General features: G+C 36.3%; 1 protein-coding gene across 5 annotated transcripts in view; it reads left to right on the top strand.

The window, feature by feature from the left end:
* COG6 (component of oligomeric golgi complex 6) overlaps positions 1-19,764 on the top strand; it is a 164,720-nt gene that overhangs the window by 70,789 nt on the left and 74,167 nt on the right. The window contains exon 19 of one of the 5 annotated variants that reach the window (XM_039236085.1): positions 10,291-10,319. The exons of 3 other annotated variants lie outside the window; for them this stretch is intronic. In XM_039236085.1, the coding sequence (XP_039092016.1) occupies positions 10,291-10,312 (22 nt within the window). In that variant the 3' untranslated portion in view covers positions 10,313-10,319. Of the gene's footprint in view, positions 1-6,474; positions 7,922-10,290; positions 10,320-19,764 lie in introns of those variants that run through there. One more of the 5 variants, XM_039236083.1, reaches the window with a different exon arrangement.

Raw genomic sequence — 19,764 nt, 5'->3', positions numbered from 1 at the left:
GCTAATGTAAGAATTAGCAGAAAATAAATGAGTATAATCCACTAGTGAATATTTTTATCTATGAACATGGTATGCCTGTTTATCCAGATATTTTGGAATTTTCAATATAGTTTTATAATTTTCTCATATAATCTTCTCTCTGTATTATCAGGTTTATTCCTAGGAAATAATTCTGTGACTATTATAAGCTCTTTTATTTTCTATTAGCTGTTCTAATTAGATATTGCTGGTATATATGCAATGTACCAAATTTCATATATAGTTTTCAATCTGGCCAAGTAACTAAACTATTTTAGTTCTATTAGCTTATCAATTATTTAGTTTTTGGTAAAGACAGCTAAGAATAATGAATTTTATTCATCTTTTATTCAGTATTTATGACTAAAATCATTATATTGGTTAATAACTCCAAGGTAAATAGTAGATGTAATAGTGAGTGTGCATATCTTACTTTGAGTTTTAATGAAAATGTTTCAGATGTTTCATCTTTAAGTGTGAAATTTTTGCTGTAGATTTTCAGTGTTCCAGCAGTCACATGGTATTCTTTTCTAACTGGTTATGTGATACAGTTAATCTAATAAATTCAGTATAACTTCAATCATAATTCTCAAAGAACCACTTTATTAAATGTTTATCTAGAACAAAGTATGTGAGAGGAGACTCTAGTTACTTTTGAACATCTTCACAGGTAACCACTCTGGTCCAAGGTAGTGTTGCCTGTGCCTGTATTATCAGATTAGCTTCTGATCTATTCTGCTTTCACCCTTGCCTCACCCCAACTCTCACAGTGTAATCAATTTGAACATCTCAATCAGACTGATCCTTTAACTTCACTTAATCCTCCCATGAATTAGGATTTCTCTTTCTAGTAGAGGGCATTGCTTAGAAAGGCTAACTACATGAACCAAGGGTAAACAGAAGCAGAGCCAAGATTTGAAACACTATTTCTGATTCCAGTGTCTAGTCTCTTTAACACTAGCCTGTACTGTGTTTTTGTTAGTCCCTTTGATATTGAGATTACATTATTGTTTTTAAAGGAAGCTCAAATATATTTGCCTATGTGATAGGTTAACACTCATAGGAGACATGTGGGCTTGGTCTTATGTAAAATATACTTGAATTCCACAGTCAGTGACAGAAAGCTGACCTAGGATAAAAAATTGACTTGACCCATTGTGACGTCATTGGTGTTTGTACTATGATAAAAGAAAAATCAAAATTTTTAATCTATTATTCATAAATACATTATCACCTTTTCTTTTTAGTTTTCCAAGACTTAAACTGTTAATACCTTTTCTCTCCTGTGATGCATTTGAGTGCACTCTTAACTGTGGTTCTGTAATAAAGCCCAATTTTAGTGATCACAGAGCCTGAATGTTGAATTCGCTATTTTTAGAAATGCTGGGTTTATGGTAATGATGAAAGCTGTGTCATGTTGTCATGGCAACCAAAAATCCTAAAGTACTGACTAATGACAAGCTCAGTGATTCCGGAAGTATGCAGTTTGTTTCTTATCACAGCTACATGCTTTAAATAATTATTTTAAATGTTTTGTGAATATGTTTTAAAATGGATGGCATTTCCATTTAGTTATATATGAGTCTTTATTAGTGTTTCTGACATTTCTAATCTTTATGGCATTGTGACATTTATACCTGGACAAATTGAATTCCTTCATGCATGGTATTCTGATGCGTAAGAAAAACATTGCTCTTCTTACACAGTTTTAGGACATTCATGTCTCCTTCAGTTTTTTTCTTTTCTCTGGTAGTTAATTAACTGCATGATTATTATCTTTGATATATACACTGGTATAACAAACTACTTTCTGAATGTAAGAAAGAGTTTTCAGAATTGGAAATGGGGCAGATGAGGTCCGGGAGAGCAGTGTGTCCTTTCAGGGCCACACCGAAACCCTGTCAACAGGCCCGTGCAGAATTATTTAATTATTTGGGGGGCTGCATCCGAGTTTGATGCTCCGCTTACTGTTGATTAAAGGCCTCCTGCTCCTTCATGTCCTGTGTATTTTTTTGCTCTGTGGGACAGTAACCCATGTTTTGTTCTAACCTTTCTTCTCAAATGCCTATATGTGATCAGTTCCTCAAAATGTTCTGTGAAGCTCTGCTTCACCATCTCAGTAGTTCCTCCTTAATGAGTTATTAAATCTTTGACATTCTTTCATTTTTTATTTGTGTGAGTCATGTTTTTAATTATTTGAAAGTTATATTTGCACTATGAGGATTATTAAACTGTCCAAAGGCCAATAGGGCACCATCTAATTACTCCCTATGAGATTTTCATGATAGTAAAGAGACCAAGAAAGTTAATGGTCTGATTTTATAGATGATCATAGCTTACATTCAGATATTTTTCCTTCTTTCAACTGACCTTCTTGTATACGTGAAAAGCAGGACTTGTCTTTAGATTTTTTTCCTATAGAAATAATTCCAAAGGTACTCTCCATTCACCACCTGTGGACTTGGCTGGGAGACCTGAGGTGAATGTCAAATGCTAGCTCCAGTTTCCAGCAGATGCTACTGAAAAAAAATGCTGCTTTTCTTCCGACTTGTATGTGAGGTGATCAATGGAGAAGCACGTTGCAAGTTTTCAGAAGCACATGACTGAGATGATTTGTTGGTGATTTTGTATTTAATTACCTGAAACTTCCATTTTAAACATTGATTGTCACTATAATGATTCATTATTTGAGACTCTGTATTTTATATATGATATTGGTGAATAATTTGGCCCAAGACACCAGGCAGGCAAATAAATAGATACACAGATATATGTATATACTTTTTAAGATAAAAGATACATAGTAATTGCATAGCAATTAGCACTACAAATTAAGAGGAGGGGATAGCAAAGTCGCAAGAAAGTAAAACTGTGTTAGCAGGTCAGATACCCCCCATTTGTATACAAATGACTGATATGCTTATTATACATCAGTATTTAAGAAACCCAGTTCTCCACAATAATGTGTGTGTGGGTGTGTCTGTATGTATGTATGCGTATGCATGTATGTTTATATGTTATATAGACACAGACTTTTTATTTTTTATTTTTATTTTTTATACATATTTGTTTATTGAGAGAGAGAGAGAGAGAGAGAATGAGTGGGGGAGGGGCAAAGAGAGAAGGAGAGAGAGAGAATCCAAAGCAGGCTCCACACTTAGCGCAGAGCCTGATGCCGAGCTCGATTTCGTGACCATGAAATCATGACCTGAGCCAAAATGAAGAGCCAGAGACTCAACCAGCTGAGCCACCCACACGCCCAAGTTTTTATTTTTTAAACAACAGATCATTAAAATTCTCTTAATCCTCCATGGAATAATTTAAAAGCTGAATGTATCTTGTAAATGTCAAGTTCAGTATTTTGCCTGAATATCCAATATTAGTCCTGGAAAGGTTAAATTATTTGTTCAAAGCAACAGTAATAAGTGGCAGACCTTCAACTAGATTCGAGGTCTTCTGACAATAGTGTCCATCACCATACTGTTGTATCTCTACTACATATGATTCACTGGAAACAGACTCTCAGATGTGAGTGTATGGCTCCATACCCGGCTTTGGTAGTGAGCGTGAACTCTTAACGTTTGTGCAGGAATGTGGAATCATTATCAGTCACAGTTCCCGCTCTGTGCAGTTTGGATTTGACTCACATTCACTTTGGAGAATCTCACTTTCCATTGCATTTCACTCCTATTGGCTTTAGCAGCTAACTGACCGGCCAGGAAGAACAGTTCTTTCCCCTTCCCTTTATTCATTCACCACACTACATGGAAGATTTCCTTTCTCCATGAGCTTTGGTATCTCTAATCTCGTTCAGCACAGCCATGTTCATTTTTTAATCCCTTCCCTATCTTGGTAGCTTTCTAAACTGAGGAGCAGAATGAGAAAGCGTATTATTCTATCAAACACCAACATTGAAAATAAATTATAAACTCTTACTTCGTCTTATTGTCTTGATTTTATTTATTTGTGTCTTAGCACTGTTGCTTTATTCTGGTTTTCTCCATTGCAGATTTATAATAATTTTTCTGCTGCATTGTGAGTTGTAGACATTTGTAAGCTAGTTTAGCTTATGAATAGAAGTGTGCCCTGGGTTGCAACTAAACTTCAATAAATTTAAAATTTTTCATCATTTGGATGATGAGAATAAAATTTAAAATTTGTTACTTAGGATCTTTCAACAATTCGTTCTATGTTTACCAGTTACTCAGGATTTTTAAAAATTGTATTTAATATTCATTATTATGCCGTATTTTGATTTTAAACTACTTATGAGAGGGAATAGCTTTGTTTCTTTGTATTCTTTATGTGGTATAAATAACACTCTATGTTCAGACTGAGTAAAGATTTTAGAGTATGAGGTATAAGTAATGGATGCTTCATACAGCCCCCAAAAATCTGTCTTACTGCTTTGAGTAAAGAACAAAAAACACTATATCTAAAATCCATTATTTGATCTGTTGTAAAATGAGCATCAAATGTGTATTATATTTAACAATTTTTTTTTAAAATGCCAGTTTATAGGGGCACCCAGGTGGCTCAGTTGGTTAAGCATTCAGCTTCAGTTCAAGTCATGATCTCACGGTTTGTGAGTTCAAGCCCTGTGAGTTCAGGCCCTGACAGCTCAGAGCCTGGAGCCTGCTTCAAATTCTATGTCTTCTTCTCTCTCTGCCCATCCCCCACTTGTGCGCGCGCGCTCTCTCTCTCTCTCTCTCTCTCTCTCTCTCTCTCTCTCCTCTCAAAAATAAATAAACATAAAATAAAATGCTAGTTTATAGTATTGTTCATCTATTTCATTTATGGAAAATAGTTTTGCATCATATCTACGCAATTATTGTTAAGTTCAGTTAATTAGAGGAATGATCAACTACGAGATCAAAAATATCCGGAAGGCTTATCTAGTTAAGTAGATTTCCAAACCTTCCAATGAAAAGGTAGCATAGCCAGAAGCATTACTCCACTCTGCTCAGAGAATTTACTCACTGTAACTTCCTTCTTCTCACTTCATTATGAAAGCTTTAACAATTTTAGAGAAATGCCAAGTTGTTTCATCCCACCAAGAGTTTGAGGCGCCATCAGAGCAGGATGCTGATGATCCACACCTCAGGATTAGAGTTATGATATGGAAGGTATTCTGAAGGATTTTAAGTGGCATGATGAAGGCTTGCTTTTGTCTTCTCTGAAACCAGAAGAAGCCACTGAGGCTCCTTGAAGTAAGGCGCTGGGGGAGGGAGAGAGAGGATAAAAGGTATGCTTGAGAAGGATTAACCTAACAGCAGTGCTTATGATAGATTGAATGTGGAAGACACCCAAAAGGGGAAAACCAGATAGGAGTTTTTACTGTCCTCCATCCAAGAGTTCATTAGGGTCTGAAGTGAGGTGATGAAACATGGTTATGCCACCAACAGAAATAAGAAACAAGAAAAGTAGATTTGGGAGTAAAGCTTGAAAGATATATTTAAACTGAGTTGTAAAATTCAGAAAAAAAAATCCAGTTTTTTATCTAGAGGTAGTGATACAGGAATAGAAGTAGCTGAGGATGATACGAAATAAATGCCATGAAAACTCAGAGAGCTGTTGCACATTTAATGAACCCAATGCTATTTTCTCTAGCCAGATTTTTTAAAAAATTTGCTTCAGTTCATTTAAAACTTTGTTCTTTGAGGTGCCTGGGTGGCTCCGTTGGTTTAGTGTCCGACTTTGCCTCAGGTCATAGACTCAAGGTTTGTGAGTTCGAGCCCTGCGTCAGGCTCTGTGCTGACAGCTCGGAGCCTGGAGCCTGCTTCGAATTCTGTGTCTCTTCCTCTCTCTGCCCCTCCCCTGCTCACACTCTGTCTCTCTCCCTCTCTCTCTCAAAACTAAATACGGATTAAAAAATTTTTTTAAACCTTTTTATTTTATGTGCTTATGTAGAGTTGCTGTTTGTGGAAAATGCTATGACTTGCTGTAGGCAAGTGTCACGTTATTTTAGCTGGTAATAATAAGAAGAGAAATTGAAAATGGGGTTACTAGTGTGGGAGCTAACCAGTGTATTTATAACAGTATATATATATGTGAAAGGACAGTATATTGTAAGTCATTCTGAGATTTAAAGTATTGGTAAATATGAATGATTATAAGCCTCTTTCCTCAAGGTTAATGTGTTACCAGTCACATTTGCCAAATCAGTACATTGATGATAGGTCACAGTTTCTGTTTCTTGTTTAGTAATCCTAAAGATTCAGCTGTGAACAAAACATAGTCCCTGCCCTTCTGCAACAATGAACATAAAATAGTGTATTTTAGCCCCAAACCAAAGTAAGTAAACTTGTGTGGTTGTACAGTGATTTTTTTTTTGTAGTATGTACGTGATAATTATGAAAGTGAAATGCATTGGTTCAAATATGAAGCTTCTTACAATTCTCAGTTAAGTACTTTACTTTCCAATTATGTGTTCACATATTGTTTGCTTATCACTAGAGAGCAGATCATAAAACAATCTACAGAATTAGTCTGCAGAGCCTATGGGGAAGTGTATGCAGCCGTGATGAATCCAGTCAATGAATACAAAGACCCGGAGAGCATTCTACACCGATCACCGCAGCAAGTGCAAACGCTTCTCTCCTGATCATCTTATTTGAATGTGTTAGTGAAACGCTGCATCCCTAAAACTCGAAGGGCGTTCTTGTTCTTTAGTCTGTTCATCATCACTTTGAAATTTGATGGTTACAGTTCTCTTTGTATCATTACACTATAGGTCTCGATAATTTCTTTGGTCCCAATAACAGGAAGTGATTTCAGGCTGACCTGAGTTTGTTTTGCTCCGTACCTGCCCCTTAAGTAGATATGCTGTGTTCTCTGCAAGCCACCTCCCCAGTTCGGCAGTTTTCTGGCGGATAAATGTATGGAAAAAAGAAGTATGAGAGGTTTGAGGGAGTTTTCTTTACAACATTAGTTCCAAATTATTTGTACATAAAAAATGTGTTGAAACTAAAGAATTTGTATGAAGATGTGACATAATGTCTCTTTACCTAAAGATTAATTTGGTTTCTTATTACTTATTAATGTGAGTGGATATATTTAAAGTGAGGAGCAGAAATACATACTTAGCAAAAAGTAGGAAGATAGAGAGAAGTAATTTAAATAGGGTGGATTTCACTCTGGATGCCCTGGACTGAATTCAAGGTGAAGTTCAGCACTTTGAAAGGATTTTAGGAATGTAGGCATCCTGTACTGCTTTTAAGTCTAGTGTTTAATGATAGATATATGTTATATAATATGGGCTCAGCCAACTACAAATTTTATCTCGTGTTCAAACCAAAGAAATAATGATCTGCTCTAATAATGCTCCCTGTAACGCTGGAGGAAAAATACTGAGTAGCAATTGTTCATTGTGGTGTATCTGCGACCCCACCCCCCACCCCCCTCTCGTGGCTGTTTACAAGGAATGATAGGGGCCCTGAATTTAGAACTTTGCTTATCAGTAAGATTCAGAATCACCTTGTTTTTCAGAAAAACAAATCTCAATGTGTTTGATTTGGCTTGACTTTGTTGGTAAGATTTCAAAGATAATTCTTATTAGCAAAATATCCTAACTTCTGGTAAATCTATAAAAAGAAGTCAGTTCCTAAATTATAAATGAGAAAACTGAGGCATAAAGTAAAAATGGACAAGGCTAAAATATTTTGCAAAGTAGTAAGATGAAACTGATTTTTATGTAATATGCAGTGGATAACATGTTAGTATTTACAGAACATGGCCCATTCATCTATCTGAAATTTATAATCATTTCTATTAATAGGATTCTTTTGGAGGAAGAGCAATTACTTATCTCCTCTTTTCATATGAATCTGAGCTTTTAGTCTTTTTCCTTCAATGAGTATGTGTGATATATAAAAGATAAAAAATAAAGTATGATATAAATCAAGGGCTTAAATTTTATATAATTTATTTCCACTGTGAAAAAAAGATTGCTACCTTGCCATTAGTGAATTCCTTTGTTTTCAGAGAAAAAGGTGTATTTGTCTTTTTACATAGTTTTCTCAAAATATTAAAACTATTTCTACAACACTGGTAATTGCGGTATTTTTATATATCTCATCGTTGTGTTTTTAGGAAATGTACAAATAGAAAAGGAAGTACAATATAGGGTGAAATTGAGATAACGATTGGAAGATTGGTGAGCAGAATAGTATCAATATTATCTTCAGTACTAAGTTAAAATAAAAGATTGTAAGTGTTCATTCATGAACGTAACACTTGTATTTGCTATATACTTCATAGTTTGCAGTTTGAACTGTTTTGATGTGGCAGAAGTATAACCTTAGTTAATGCATGTCAGCCTTTTCTTCAGAGAAAAGTATTTGCCTGGCAAAAACATTCTTTTACTGGAGGTTTCCCTTCTGTTCCTTTCTCTGCACCTGAACTTGAACAAGTGAATGTCACCTGAGAAAACTCACACACATGGACTGATTGACTTTTTAAATTCATGCTCACAGTCTCCTAATGGCCCTCAGTATTGCTCTGTAGTTCCACCCCATCTCTTTGCTAAGCTCGTCTCTTTTCTTTCCAAGATGACTTTCCATCCCCACTCTTAGTTAATGACCTTCATAACTCATGAAGCTGATTAAGCCCCCCTATTTTCCTACCTTCAAATTCGGCTCTCACCATCTCCATCTGTCTTCCGCTTGCATTGGAAACAGTGTCTCTCCTCTGGCCACAGGCTCTTCCCTTCCTTCATACTCTGGGTTCCTTTTCCGTACTGTCTCAAGAGACTTTTCTCTCTGAGTTATCCCTTCATTTCGCTTCTGCAGATCCTCTGTATAGGATTATTCTCAATAGCATACACAGTGTTCTAGTGTTGATAATACTGAAACAAACAAACAAACTAAACTAAACTAAACTAAACTCTCCACCTTCCAGATCCCAACACCTCTATCTCTCAGCTTCTTTTTGTGGTTGTTCATACATGCGGTCTCTTGCTTCCACTGCCATTGTGTCTTCAGAGTATCCCAGTGAGGCTTCAGCCTCTCAGCACAACAGCAAAACTAAGCTTATGAGATCCTGTTATGGATCCTGTTAACTGTTATGTATTGTCAAATCCAATGGATTCTTCACTCTCCTTATTTGAAATACTGTTTTGTTTTGTTTTGTATTTCCAGGCTTTTGTGGCACCACTTTTTACTAGTTTTCCTTCTATTTCTCTGGTCAAACCCTTTTTTAATTTCCTTTCCTGGTTCTTTTGCCTCTATACAACTTTTAAAAGTTGACATACTTTAGGGTTTGATCCTGGGATGACTTTTTCTTCCCCCTAGGAGTTCTTTATTACTGTAGCATAGCCTAGCTTTTCCTGACTGCTGTGAACTCAGATGTCCTTAAATATATCCATATAATGGAATTTTCTACACTGGAAAATGAATGATTTTCAAATACATAATATTTAAGGAAAAAACTTTAGAATAATATAAGTTTATTTATATAATTTTTTATAAAAGATAAAATCGTACATTATTGTACACCTGTTGTACATCATGGATATGCCCATGATAAAGCTATGAGGAAAATAGAGGAAATGAGTAACACAGAATTCAAGATGATCTCGGAGGAGGGAAGCATGGGATCTGTTGAAGTCATTATTTCTCTCTTACAGTGGATAGTTGGTATGTGAGTGTTCATTTGTTTAAATCTCTAAAATTTACATATATGTTACTTTTTTTTTTTTTAAAGAGAAAAATTGCATGCAACCAGAGGCAGGGGCAGAGGGAGAGAGGAAAGAATCTTAAGCAGGCTCCATGCTCAGCGTGAAGCTGGACGCGGGGCTTGATCCCATGACTCTGGGTCATGACCTGAGCTGAAATCAAGAGTCAGATGCTCAACAACTGAGCCACCCAGGCACCCCACATAAACTCTTATCTGTATATTTTACAATTCAAAAATATTTTTGAAAATTTGCTTATCCTAGAACCTGGGGTAAAGTTAGAATTCAATATATGTTAACTAAGTTTTCTTTTTTTAATTATTCTTGTTATTAAACAAATTTATTAAGTAACTGCCAAGACCAGGCTCTGTAATAAACACGACTTTGATTCCCTATCTTTCACAGAAATGGTCACATTTATTATAAGTAAACATAATGCAGTTTCATTGAGGGTTTTTTGCATGTAGGTAAGAGGCAAAAATGAAACTAATATCATCCTTTATAACCACCATATGTATGTACTTGAATATTGAAGAGGCTGATAGCACAGAAAAGAAAGGTTTTTTCAATAAATTTTTGTTAATGTTTTATTTATTTCTGAGAGAGAGAGAGAGAGCATGAGCAGGGGAGGGTCAGAGAGAGAGGGAGACACAGAATCTGAAACAAGCTCCAGGCTCTGAGCTAGCTGTCAGCACAGAGCCCGACGCAGGGCTCTAACCCACGAACCGTTGAGATCATGACCTGAGCTGAAGTTGGACACTCAACCAACTAAGCCAGCCAGACGCCCCTAGAAAGTTTTAAAACACAACTGTTTTGTGTTTAAAACACATCTCATTCTGAGATGATCTTGACTAAGTTACATTAATTTGCTACTTAAGATGTAAAATTGTATTAAGGAATTCCAAATTTCTGCCTCTCCATAAAAGCAACAATAAAACTGGCCCCCAAGAACCACCCAAAACAGCTTTTTTAGAACTCTGGAAAGTAGCTCATAGCAAGTCAGGTTATACTTATTAAAAACAAACAAACAAAGGGGCGCCTGGGTGGCTTAGTTGGTTAAGCGTCCGACTTTCACTTAGGTCATGATCTCGCGGTTCGTGGGTTCGGGCCCCACGTCGGGCTCTGTGCTGACTGCCAGCTCAGAGCCTAGAGCCTGTTTCAGTCTGTGACTCCCTCTCTCTCTGACCCTCCCCTGCTCACTCTCTCTCTCTCTCTCTCTCTCCTAGAAATAAATAAAAACCTTAAAAAAAATTAAAAAAACAAAGAAAAAGTTGAATCTTGATAAGAACAGCATGCTTGTGGAATTTTAACTCAAGCTAGCCCTGTCTCTTGTTCCCAAGCTTAGTAGTAGCCTTTTGCAAAGAATATTTTTATTTTATCTGTCTCATGCCTACCCAGAAGATTCCTGTGCTAAAAGCTTATATTTATATCTCATCTAACTCAGAACATTCTCAATGCTAAAGTCACTACCCCATGTTAGGGGGAGAGCTCGAGGGGTGTGCATATTTCTCTGCTGCCTGAAGCAATAGATAAGCACAGGGACAAACGATAGACTAAGCAAAAAGCTTAGGAAGAAAGGTTAGTGAGCTATCCATAGAAACATCGAAAAACCCAGACATATCCTCAGAAATCTAGAAAGCTCTGTATGCATTGTATAGGATCGTGCATGTTCAGAAAAGACCAGAGAGGCCCTAAGCTCTCACCTCTGGCTGCACCTTGAAGGCAGGCCGCAACACACACAGGGCACCCCAGCCGGGCGGGGAGGTTGTGTTCATTACAGACATTTAAGGAAATCTCTGTGCAGCTATTAGCTGACTACTAAGCTGATGGTCCACTTTAAGTGGTCACACACAGCAAAGCCTTGCCAATGTTACAGGGTTCGTTCGGAAAAACCACTAACACACACAAGAGCAGCTACGAAAAGCACCAACGGCAGCAAATTCTGAGGTGGAGGGTAGGAGAATCTGATCTCCCAGCAGAATGTGTGCATTGTCATGTCCAAAATGCCCACTTTTCAAGAAAAATTGTTTATAAGCTACCCAGACAAAGTACAGCCAATGCACGGGGAAAAGAGAAAAAGCAGTCAATAGAAACTGTGTCTGAAGAAGCCCGGATGTTGGACTTAGTGGACAAAGACTTTAAATCAGCTGTTTTAAATATGGTCAAGGACTGAAGGAAGGTATGAAGACAATGCCTCCTCAAATGGAGAATATCAATAGAGAGGTAGAAATTACAAACGATGTTTTTATAAGGTTATAAACTTACCGAAATTATAATTTAAAGTCATAATTTTATAAAAATTATAAGTATCTTTCCTGGAGTTGAAAATTTTAACTGAAGTTTTAAAATTCACTGTAGGAGTTGGACAAATGTGAACAGTCAGTAAAAAGAATCTTCAAATTTGAAGTAAGACCAATAGAGATGATCTAATCTGAGGAACAGAAAGAGAAAAGAAGAAAGTGAACAGGGCCTCAGAGACCCGTGGGATATTATCAACAATACTCACACAATGGGTGTCTTAGAAGGAAAAGAAAGGGAAAAGGGGGCCAAAAAATATTTGTAGGAAACTTTACAAGTTTGTTGAAAACTTAATACACACATTTAAGAAGTTCACCATGTCCACACAGAGATCCACATTAAGACACATCACAATGAAATTATCAAAAGCCAAAAACCAAGAGGGGACTTTGAGAGCAGAAAAATAACTCACCATATACATGTGATTTACAATAAGATTATCACGATTCTTTGGGACACCTGGGTGGCTCTGTCACTTGAGCATCTGACTCTTGATTTTGGCTCAGGTCATGATGCCGGGTCATGGGGGGTCCTGTGCTGTGCTGGGCTTTGTGCTGAGCATGGAGCCTGCTTGGGGTTCTCTCTCTCTTTCTCTCTCTCTCTCTCTCTCTGTCTCCCTCTTTCTCTCCCCCCCTTCTTCTTCGCTCTCTCCCTTTCTCTCTCTCTCTCTGCCTGTCACTTTTGCTCTCCAAATAATTATGTATTTGATTATTAGAAATCTCATCAGGAACTATAGAGGCCAGTAAGCATTGAATCATTGGATGACATATTCAAGATCCTGGAAAAGCAGTACCATTAACTTACAATTCTATAGCCAGTAAAACTGCCTGTGAAAATACAGGCAAAATTAAGACATTTCAGGATAAACAAAAACTATCACACCTGCCCTAAAGGAATGTTGAAGGTAGTCCTTGCAACTGAAATGAAAGGATAATAGACAGCTGCTTGAATTGATAAAGAAATAAAGAATAGTAAGGAAATAGAGGACTCGGGCAACACTTGTAAACCAGTTAGATCTAATAGACAACTATGGAACACCCCACCCGATAGTGGAGTACACGTTTCTCTCAAGTCCACATGCTCTGCTTTCCCCGAAGCAGACCATATGTTAGGACACAACTTAAGTCTCAGTAAATTTAAAGAGATTGAAATCATACAAAGTATCTTCTCCAACTACAATGATACTAAATTAGAAACCAATAACAAATGGAAAATAAATAGGGAAATTAAACAACATGTCCTTTTTTTCCAAATGTTTCTTATTTTAGAGAGAGACAGAGCATGAGCAGGGGAGGGGCAGAGAGAGGGAGACACAGAATCTGAAGCAGGTTCTGAGCTGTCAGCATAGAGCCCAATGTAGAGCTCAAACTCATGAACCATGAGATCATGACCTGAAGCCAAAGTTGGACACAACTGACTGAGCCACCCAGGCACCTCTAAACAACATATTCTTAAATAACTCGTGGCGTAGAAGAAAAGAACAAAGTAATTTGAGAAAACTGTGAGATGTATGAAAGTTTGGTATAAACAGCATATTATGTTATGTAGCAAAAACAGTGCTCAGAAGAAAATGGATAGCCTACATTAAAGAAGAAGAAATATATTAACCCAACTTTACACCTTAAAAAAAAAAAAAAACTAGAAAAAAGAGTGAATTACACTGAGAGCAAGAAGAAGGGAATAGTAAAGACTGTGGCAGACATAGAGAAAATATAGAATAGAAAAATAGTGTTGTTTCAGCAGATGGATGTGCTAGCCATTACGTAATGCAAGTAGAGATGTGTTTGAATATACTTGTGAAACAGATGTTTCAAAAATTGTTTCTTGAGGCACCTGGGTGGCTCAGTAGGTTGAGTAGCTTAGGTCATGATCTCAGGGCTCTGGGGATGGAGCCCTGCGTTGGGCTCTGCACTGGGTGTGGGGCCTGCTTAGGATTCTCTCTCTCTCTCTCTCTCTCTCTCTCTCTCTCTCTCCCCCCCCCCCCCCCCCCCCCCCCCCCGCTAATGTTCTGTCTCTCTCTCAAAAAAAAAAAAATTGTTCCTTGCATGACACGTTGAGAAGAGTGTTACTACTGAGAATGTGTGTGCTGACCATAATGTAATACACTCATTACATGGGTTTAAAGAAATATATAAGATGTTTCCAAGAGTGTTCCCTGGTCCTCATGTTGAAAAAAATGTTATTTCATTTATTGAATGTGCTGACCATTCAGCATTGTATGTAGATATACGTATATATATATAGGTGTGTGTGTGTGTGTGTGTGTGTGTATATATAAAGTTGGTTTATATATATATATAAGTGTGTGTATATATATATATATGTGTGTGTATATATATATATATATAAAAGTTGGTTTCTTGAAAAGATAAAAAAAAAAAATGACCAATCTTTGGCTAGATCAGCCAAAAAAAAAAAAAGGAGAGAGAAGACTCAAATTACTAAAATCAGGTATGAAAAGGGGGCATTGCTACTGATCTACAGAGATAAAACACAAATAAAAAGGATAACAGAATACAAATAATTGTATGTCAATAACTAGATAATATAGATGAAATGGACAAATACAGAAAAACACAATCAAAACTGACTCCAGAAGAAATAGAAAATTAGAGTAGACCTATAGTAAAGACATGGAGTCTGACTCAATCTGACTCCATTTGATATCTGGAGTCAAAACAGTTACAATTTTAAAAAAGCCCAGGACCAAATGGCTTCACTGATGAATTATATCAAATGTTTAAAGAATTAACACTAATCCTGGGGCACCTGGGTGGTTTAGTCGGTTAAGCGTCTCACTTTCACTTAGGTCATGATCTCACTGTTCGTGGGTTTGAGCCCTGCGTCGGGCTCTGTGCTGACTGCCAGCTCAGAGCCTGGAGCCTGTTTCAGATTCTGTGTCTCCCTCTCTCTCTGACCCTCCCCTGCTCACGCTGTCTCTCTCTCTCTCCTAGAAATAAATAAAACATTAAAAAAAAATTAACACTAATCCTTATAAAGTCTTCCAAAAAATAGAATGGAGGGAACCCATTCTAACTTGTTCTGTGAGGCCAGTATTTGTTATTAGTATGATAAAACCAGAAAAGGCACACAAGAAAACTACATTCCAATATCCCTTATGAATATTAATAAAATTTCCTCAACAAAATACTAACAAAATCCAACAACATATTAAAGGATCATATGCTATGACTAAGTGAATGTGTCCCAAGAATGCAAGGTCAGTTTAACATACGTAAGTCAATCAGTGTGCTACAACACAGAATAAATAGAATAAATAATAAACATGGTTACCTCAGTAGATGCAGGGAAGAACTCTGATAAAATCCAGCACCTTTCCATGATAAAATAAAAAGTACTCAACAAATTAGGAATAGAAGGGAATTTCCTCAGACAAGTGTCAGATAAAGGACACCTGTGAAAACTCACATCTAATATTATACTTAGTAGTGAAAAGCCGAAAGCTTTTGCCCCCTAAAATCATGAACAAGATAAGCTTGTATATTCTTGCCACTTCCTTCTTAAACTTTTTTAATGTTTTATTTATTTCTGAGAGAGAGAGCATGAACAGGGAAGGGTCAGAGAGAGAGGGAGGTACAGAATCTGAAAAGGCTCCAGGCTCTTAGCTAGCTGTCAGCACAGAGCCCGACGCAGGGCCCGAACCCACAAACCATGAGATCATGACCTGAGCCGAAGTCGGACGTTTAACCAACTGAGTCACCCAGATGCCCCTATTCTTGCCACTTCTATTCCACATTGTACTAGAAATTATACCAGGAGAAATTAGGCAAGAAAAAATAAATAAAAGGTATTCATACTGGAAAGGAATAAGTGAAACTATTTTTTTGAAGATGATATGATCATGTATATCTATTATATATTACATATTATCTATGGTTTATATAGATATATGGTTCATATATATATATATGAACTAATAAACAAGTGTAGCAACAATGCAGTACATGAGACCACTATGCAAAAATCTGTTGTATTGCTATACACTAGTAATGACTAATCTAAAAATTAAACTAAGAAAGCAATTCCGTTTACAATAACACCACAAAGAATAAAATACTTAGGAATAGATTTAACCAAGAGTGAAATACTTATCCACTGCAGATTATAAAACACAACTGAAAAAAAATTAAAGATGGCCTAAATAGATGGGAAGACATATCATGTTCATGGATGAAGACTCATTATTAAGATGGCAATGTTCCCCTGACTAATCTAATCTATAGATTCAGTGCAGTTACTATCAAAATGTCATTTGCTTTTTCTTTTTGTCCAAAAATAGACAAGCTGATCCCAAAATTTATATGGACTAAAGGGGACCATGAATAACCAAAACAATCTTAAACCTTCCCAGTTTTAAAACTTACTACAATTTCACAGTAATCAAAACAGTGTGATATTGGCATAAGGATAGACATTCATAAATGGGATAGAATTTAGAGTTCAGAAGTAAACTCATACATCCATCATCAATTGATTTTTTACAAGGATGCCAAGACCCCTCAATGGGGAAAGAATACTATTTTTAGCAAAAGGCACCAGAACAACTGGAAATCCACATGCAAAAGGATTGAAGCTAGGGGCGTCTGGCTGGCTCAGTTAGAGGAGCGTGCAGCTCTTGATCTCAGGGTTGTGGAGCTGAGCCCTACATTGGTTTGTAGAGTTTACTTAAAATCTTAAAAAAAAAAAAAAAAGATTGAAGTTGGACCCATGTCTCATGCCATATACAAAAGTTAACTCAAAATGGGTCAAAGATCTCAATGTAAAAATTAAGAATTAAAACTCTCAGGAGGAAACATAGGTGTAAATCTTTATGACCTTATATAAGGCAACAAGTTTTCACCTTCTATACAATATAGATTTGAAAATAAATAGTAAAATGCAGAGTCACATAATAATGTTGAATACTTGGAGCAGGTCAGTTTATTTTTCTTATTTAGTTAAATATACTGATTCAATAATAATATAAGTACACAGATCTACAATATGGTTACTTTGGGGCTATGATTATAGTTAACCACAGCTATCTTTAAAATATGGATTTACTTCCTTTTAGAATGTGCATCTGGTCATAGATGATATAATTATGTGTTTTCAGATCCACATATGAAGTTACTATAAATTGGCTAAGAAATAAATATAATAATCATTTAATAAGTCTATCAAATTCAACTAACATTAATGTTAAAAATAAAAACTTTACTAGCACTTAAACAAAATTTTCCTAGAACTGATAATTCTGTAAGTAACAATAAAGGGTACTAAACTTATGAAGCTAAGGTGAATTGGGGAAAATTTTTGATAGGTCTGAAAATATCCATATGAAATATTTGCATGCTTTGAGAGAATATGTCATTTTTTGACAAAGTGTTTTTTCATTGTATATTTTAAACAGTTGAAGTCCCAGCCAGTCTAGGATTTTGAAAGTTTATAGCTTTGCCAGCAAGAAATGAATTTATTTGACTATTCTCTTTATTTCCATCAATGTCAAGATCAGAAATTCCACTGGAGCAAACATTAGTTTTTTGCCTACTAAAAGCAGAATGATGAGAAACAAGAGCGATTTTTCTTGTGCAAGCCAGCATTAAAGTTCGGTCTCCTGTGTTGAGATGCCATGAGCCTTTCTAGAGGTGTCATATGTATGATCCTAGTTTGGAGAATGCAGACAAGAACAGGCTGCTATTTGCAAGCCAGGCCTCAGATTTGAGAACTTGTAATAGTATTTGATAGAAGACCAGGAATTTTTCTTCCTTGAATTCTGTATTAGTTCCTTTTCCTAAACAAAGATGTAAGCAAAGCAACCATTCAAAAGCCAGAAGGCTGCCATTAAACACAACAAAAGTGGGGCACCTGGGTGGCTCAGTTGGTTAAGCGTCCGACTTTGGCTCAGGTCATGATCTCGCGGTTCATGGGTTCGAGCCCCGCGTCGCGCTCTGTGCTGACAGCCAGCTCAGAGCCTGGAGCCTGTTTCAGATTCTGTGTCTCCTTCCCTCTCTGACCCTCCCCTGCTCACGCTGTCTCTCTCTCTCAGAAATAAATAAAACATTAAAATCTTTTTTAAAATACAGCAAAAACAAAAACCCCATGTCCAGTTACCCTGCCTTCATTCCCAATCCTAAAAAGAAGAAAACATTTGCCCACTGAGTATCAAGAGGTTAATGTAATGAATCATACAATAACAAATCATAACAGAATTTGCAGAAGCCCAAAAATGTGCAAATACATGCCTGTGATTCACCTGTGATTGTCGTTGCAAGTGGTAAATCATTAGCCATGGTGTCGCTCTTGGTAACCACAGGTATCAGGAGATGATGCAGAATTAGTATTGCTTCCTACTTTGTGTGTGGTAACAGTGGGATGAGACTAGTGCTTTCTCTGTCGAGAATCAAATGTTATATATGTGGATACACTTCTGGATCTTTTTAGCATTCTTTCCATAAGTTTACTTATTCCTGCACCAGTAACAAAAATTTTAATATTGTAACTTCAGAATCTTGATATTTGGTGGGATGTTCCATTTAGAATGGCCTCAGGTGTTCTTGGCTCTTTGCTGTTCCACTTAGGTTTTAAAATCAACTTCTACTTCTCAAACAGCAATTGGGAATATGGTTGGGATTACTTTGAACCTATATTATCAATTTGGGTACAATTAATGTTCTTATGAAGTTAAATAATCCAAATCAAGAACATGTTCAGTTTTCCCTATTTAATTGCAGTAGTTTTAGTGTTCTTCAAAACCATTTATGCTTCTTCATATAAATCTGAGAAAACTTTGTGATATTAATTCCTACAGAGCTTACGGTTCTTGTTCATAGTCTAAATTGTATCCATTTCTTAATTACATTTTAAAATTATCTGTTGCTGTGCATAGAAATGGCTTTGATTTTTATAAATTGATTACATCAGATCTAAGCACTTAACTCACTTACATCTAATGATTTTCTTTGGGTTTTCTTTTTTTTTTTATTCTAATTGAAATTTGTTAAATTCCAATATACAGGGGTTTTTTTAATATATAATACAAAGTTGGTCCCATTCAAGAACATGTGTCTTCAAATCTGTTTTATAGCTTTTAGTGAAATATCTTTTTTTTTTAAGTATAACATACCTAGTAAAAACACACAAATCTTAATGTACAACTTGATGAATTTTCACAAAGTGAACACACCTAGATACCCAACACCCAACATCAAGACATAGAGCGTCCCAGGCACTGCTCGCTTTCTTTCTTTCTTTCTTTCTTTCTTTCTTTCTTTCTTTCTTTCGTTCGTTCGTTCGTTCGTTCGTTTATTGTCAGGTTGGTTTCCATATAATATCCAGTGCTCATCCCCACAAGTGCCCTCCTCCATGCCCATCACCCCCCTTCTTTATAAACATTTATATTATTGGAAACTAGATGACATTTTTGTTTCCTTCTTTGCAATCTTTATGCCCTTTGTTTCTTTTGTTGTCTTAATATCTGAGTAGGACAGTGTTAACCAAGCACAGGGTTAACCAAGAACAATGATAATGGACATTTTTTTGTAATTCAGATTTTAAAGGTGATGTTCCCAGTATCTCACCATTAACAATTATGTTTTCTGTAATTTTGGGGTAGATTAATCAGAGAGCTTCAAATGACCATATGGCTCTTCTCTTTTTTAATGTGGTAAATGACATGTATAGGTTTTCTGATCATAAACCACTCTTGCATTCCTGGGGTGATCCTATAGTGATTGTATTATTTTCTCTTTTTGTGCAAACCATTGGATTTAATT

Source organism: Hyaena hyaena, unplaced genomic scaffold (assembly GCF_003009895.1).
Source record: "Hyaena hyaena isolate Hyena2069 unplaced genomic scaffold, ASM300989v1 scaffold_106, whole genome shotgun sequence".
Taxonomy (NCBI): Eukaryota; Metazoa; Chordata; class Mammalia; order Carnivora; family Hyaenidae; genus Hyaena; species Hyaena hyaena.
Note: the sequence above shows the minus strand (reverse complement) of the source record. Positions and strands in the feature narration are given on the sequence as shown.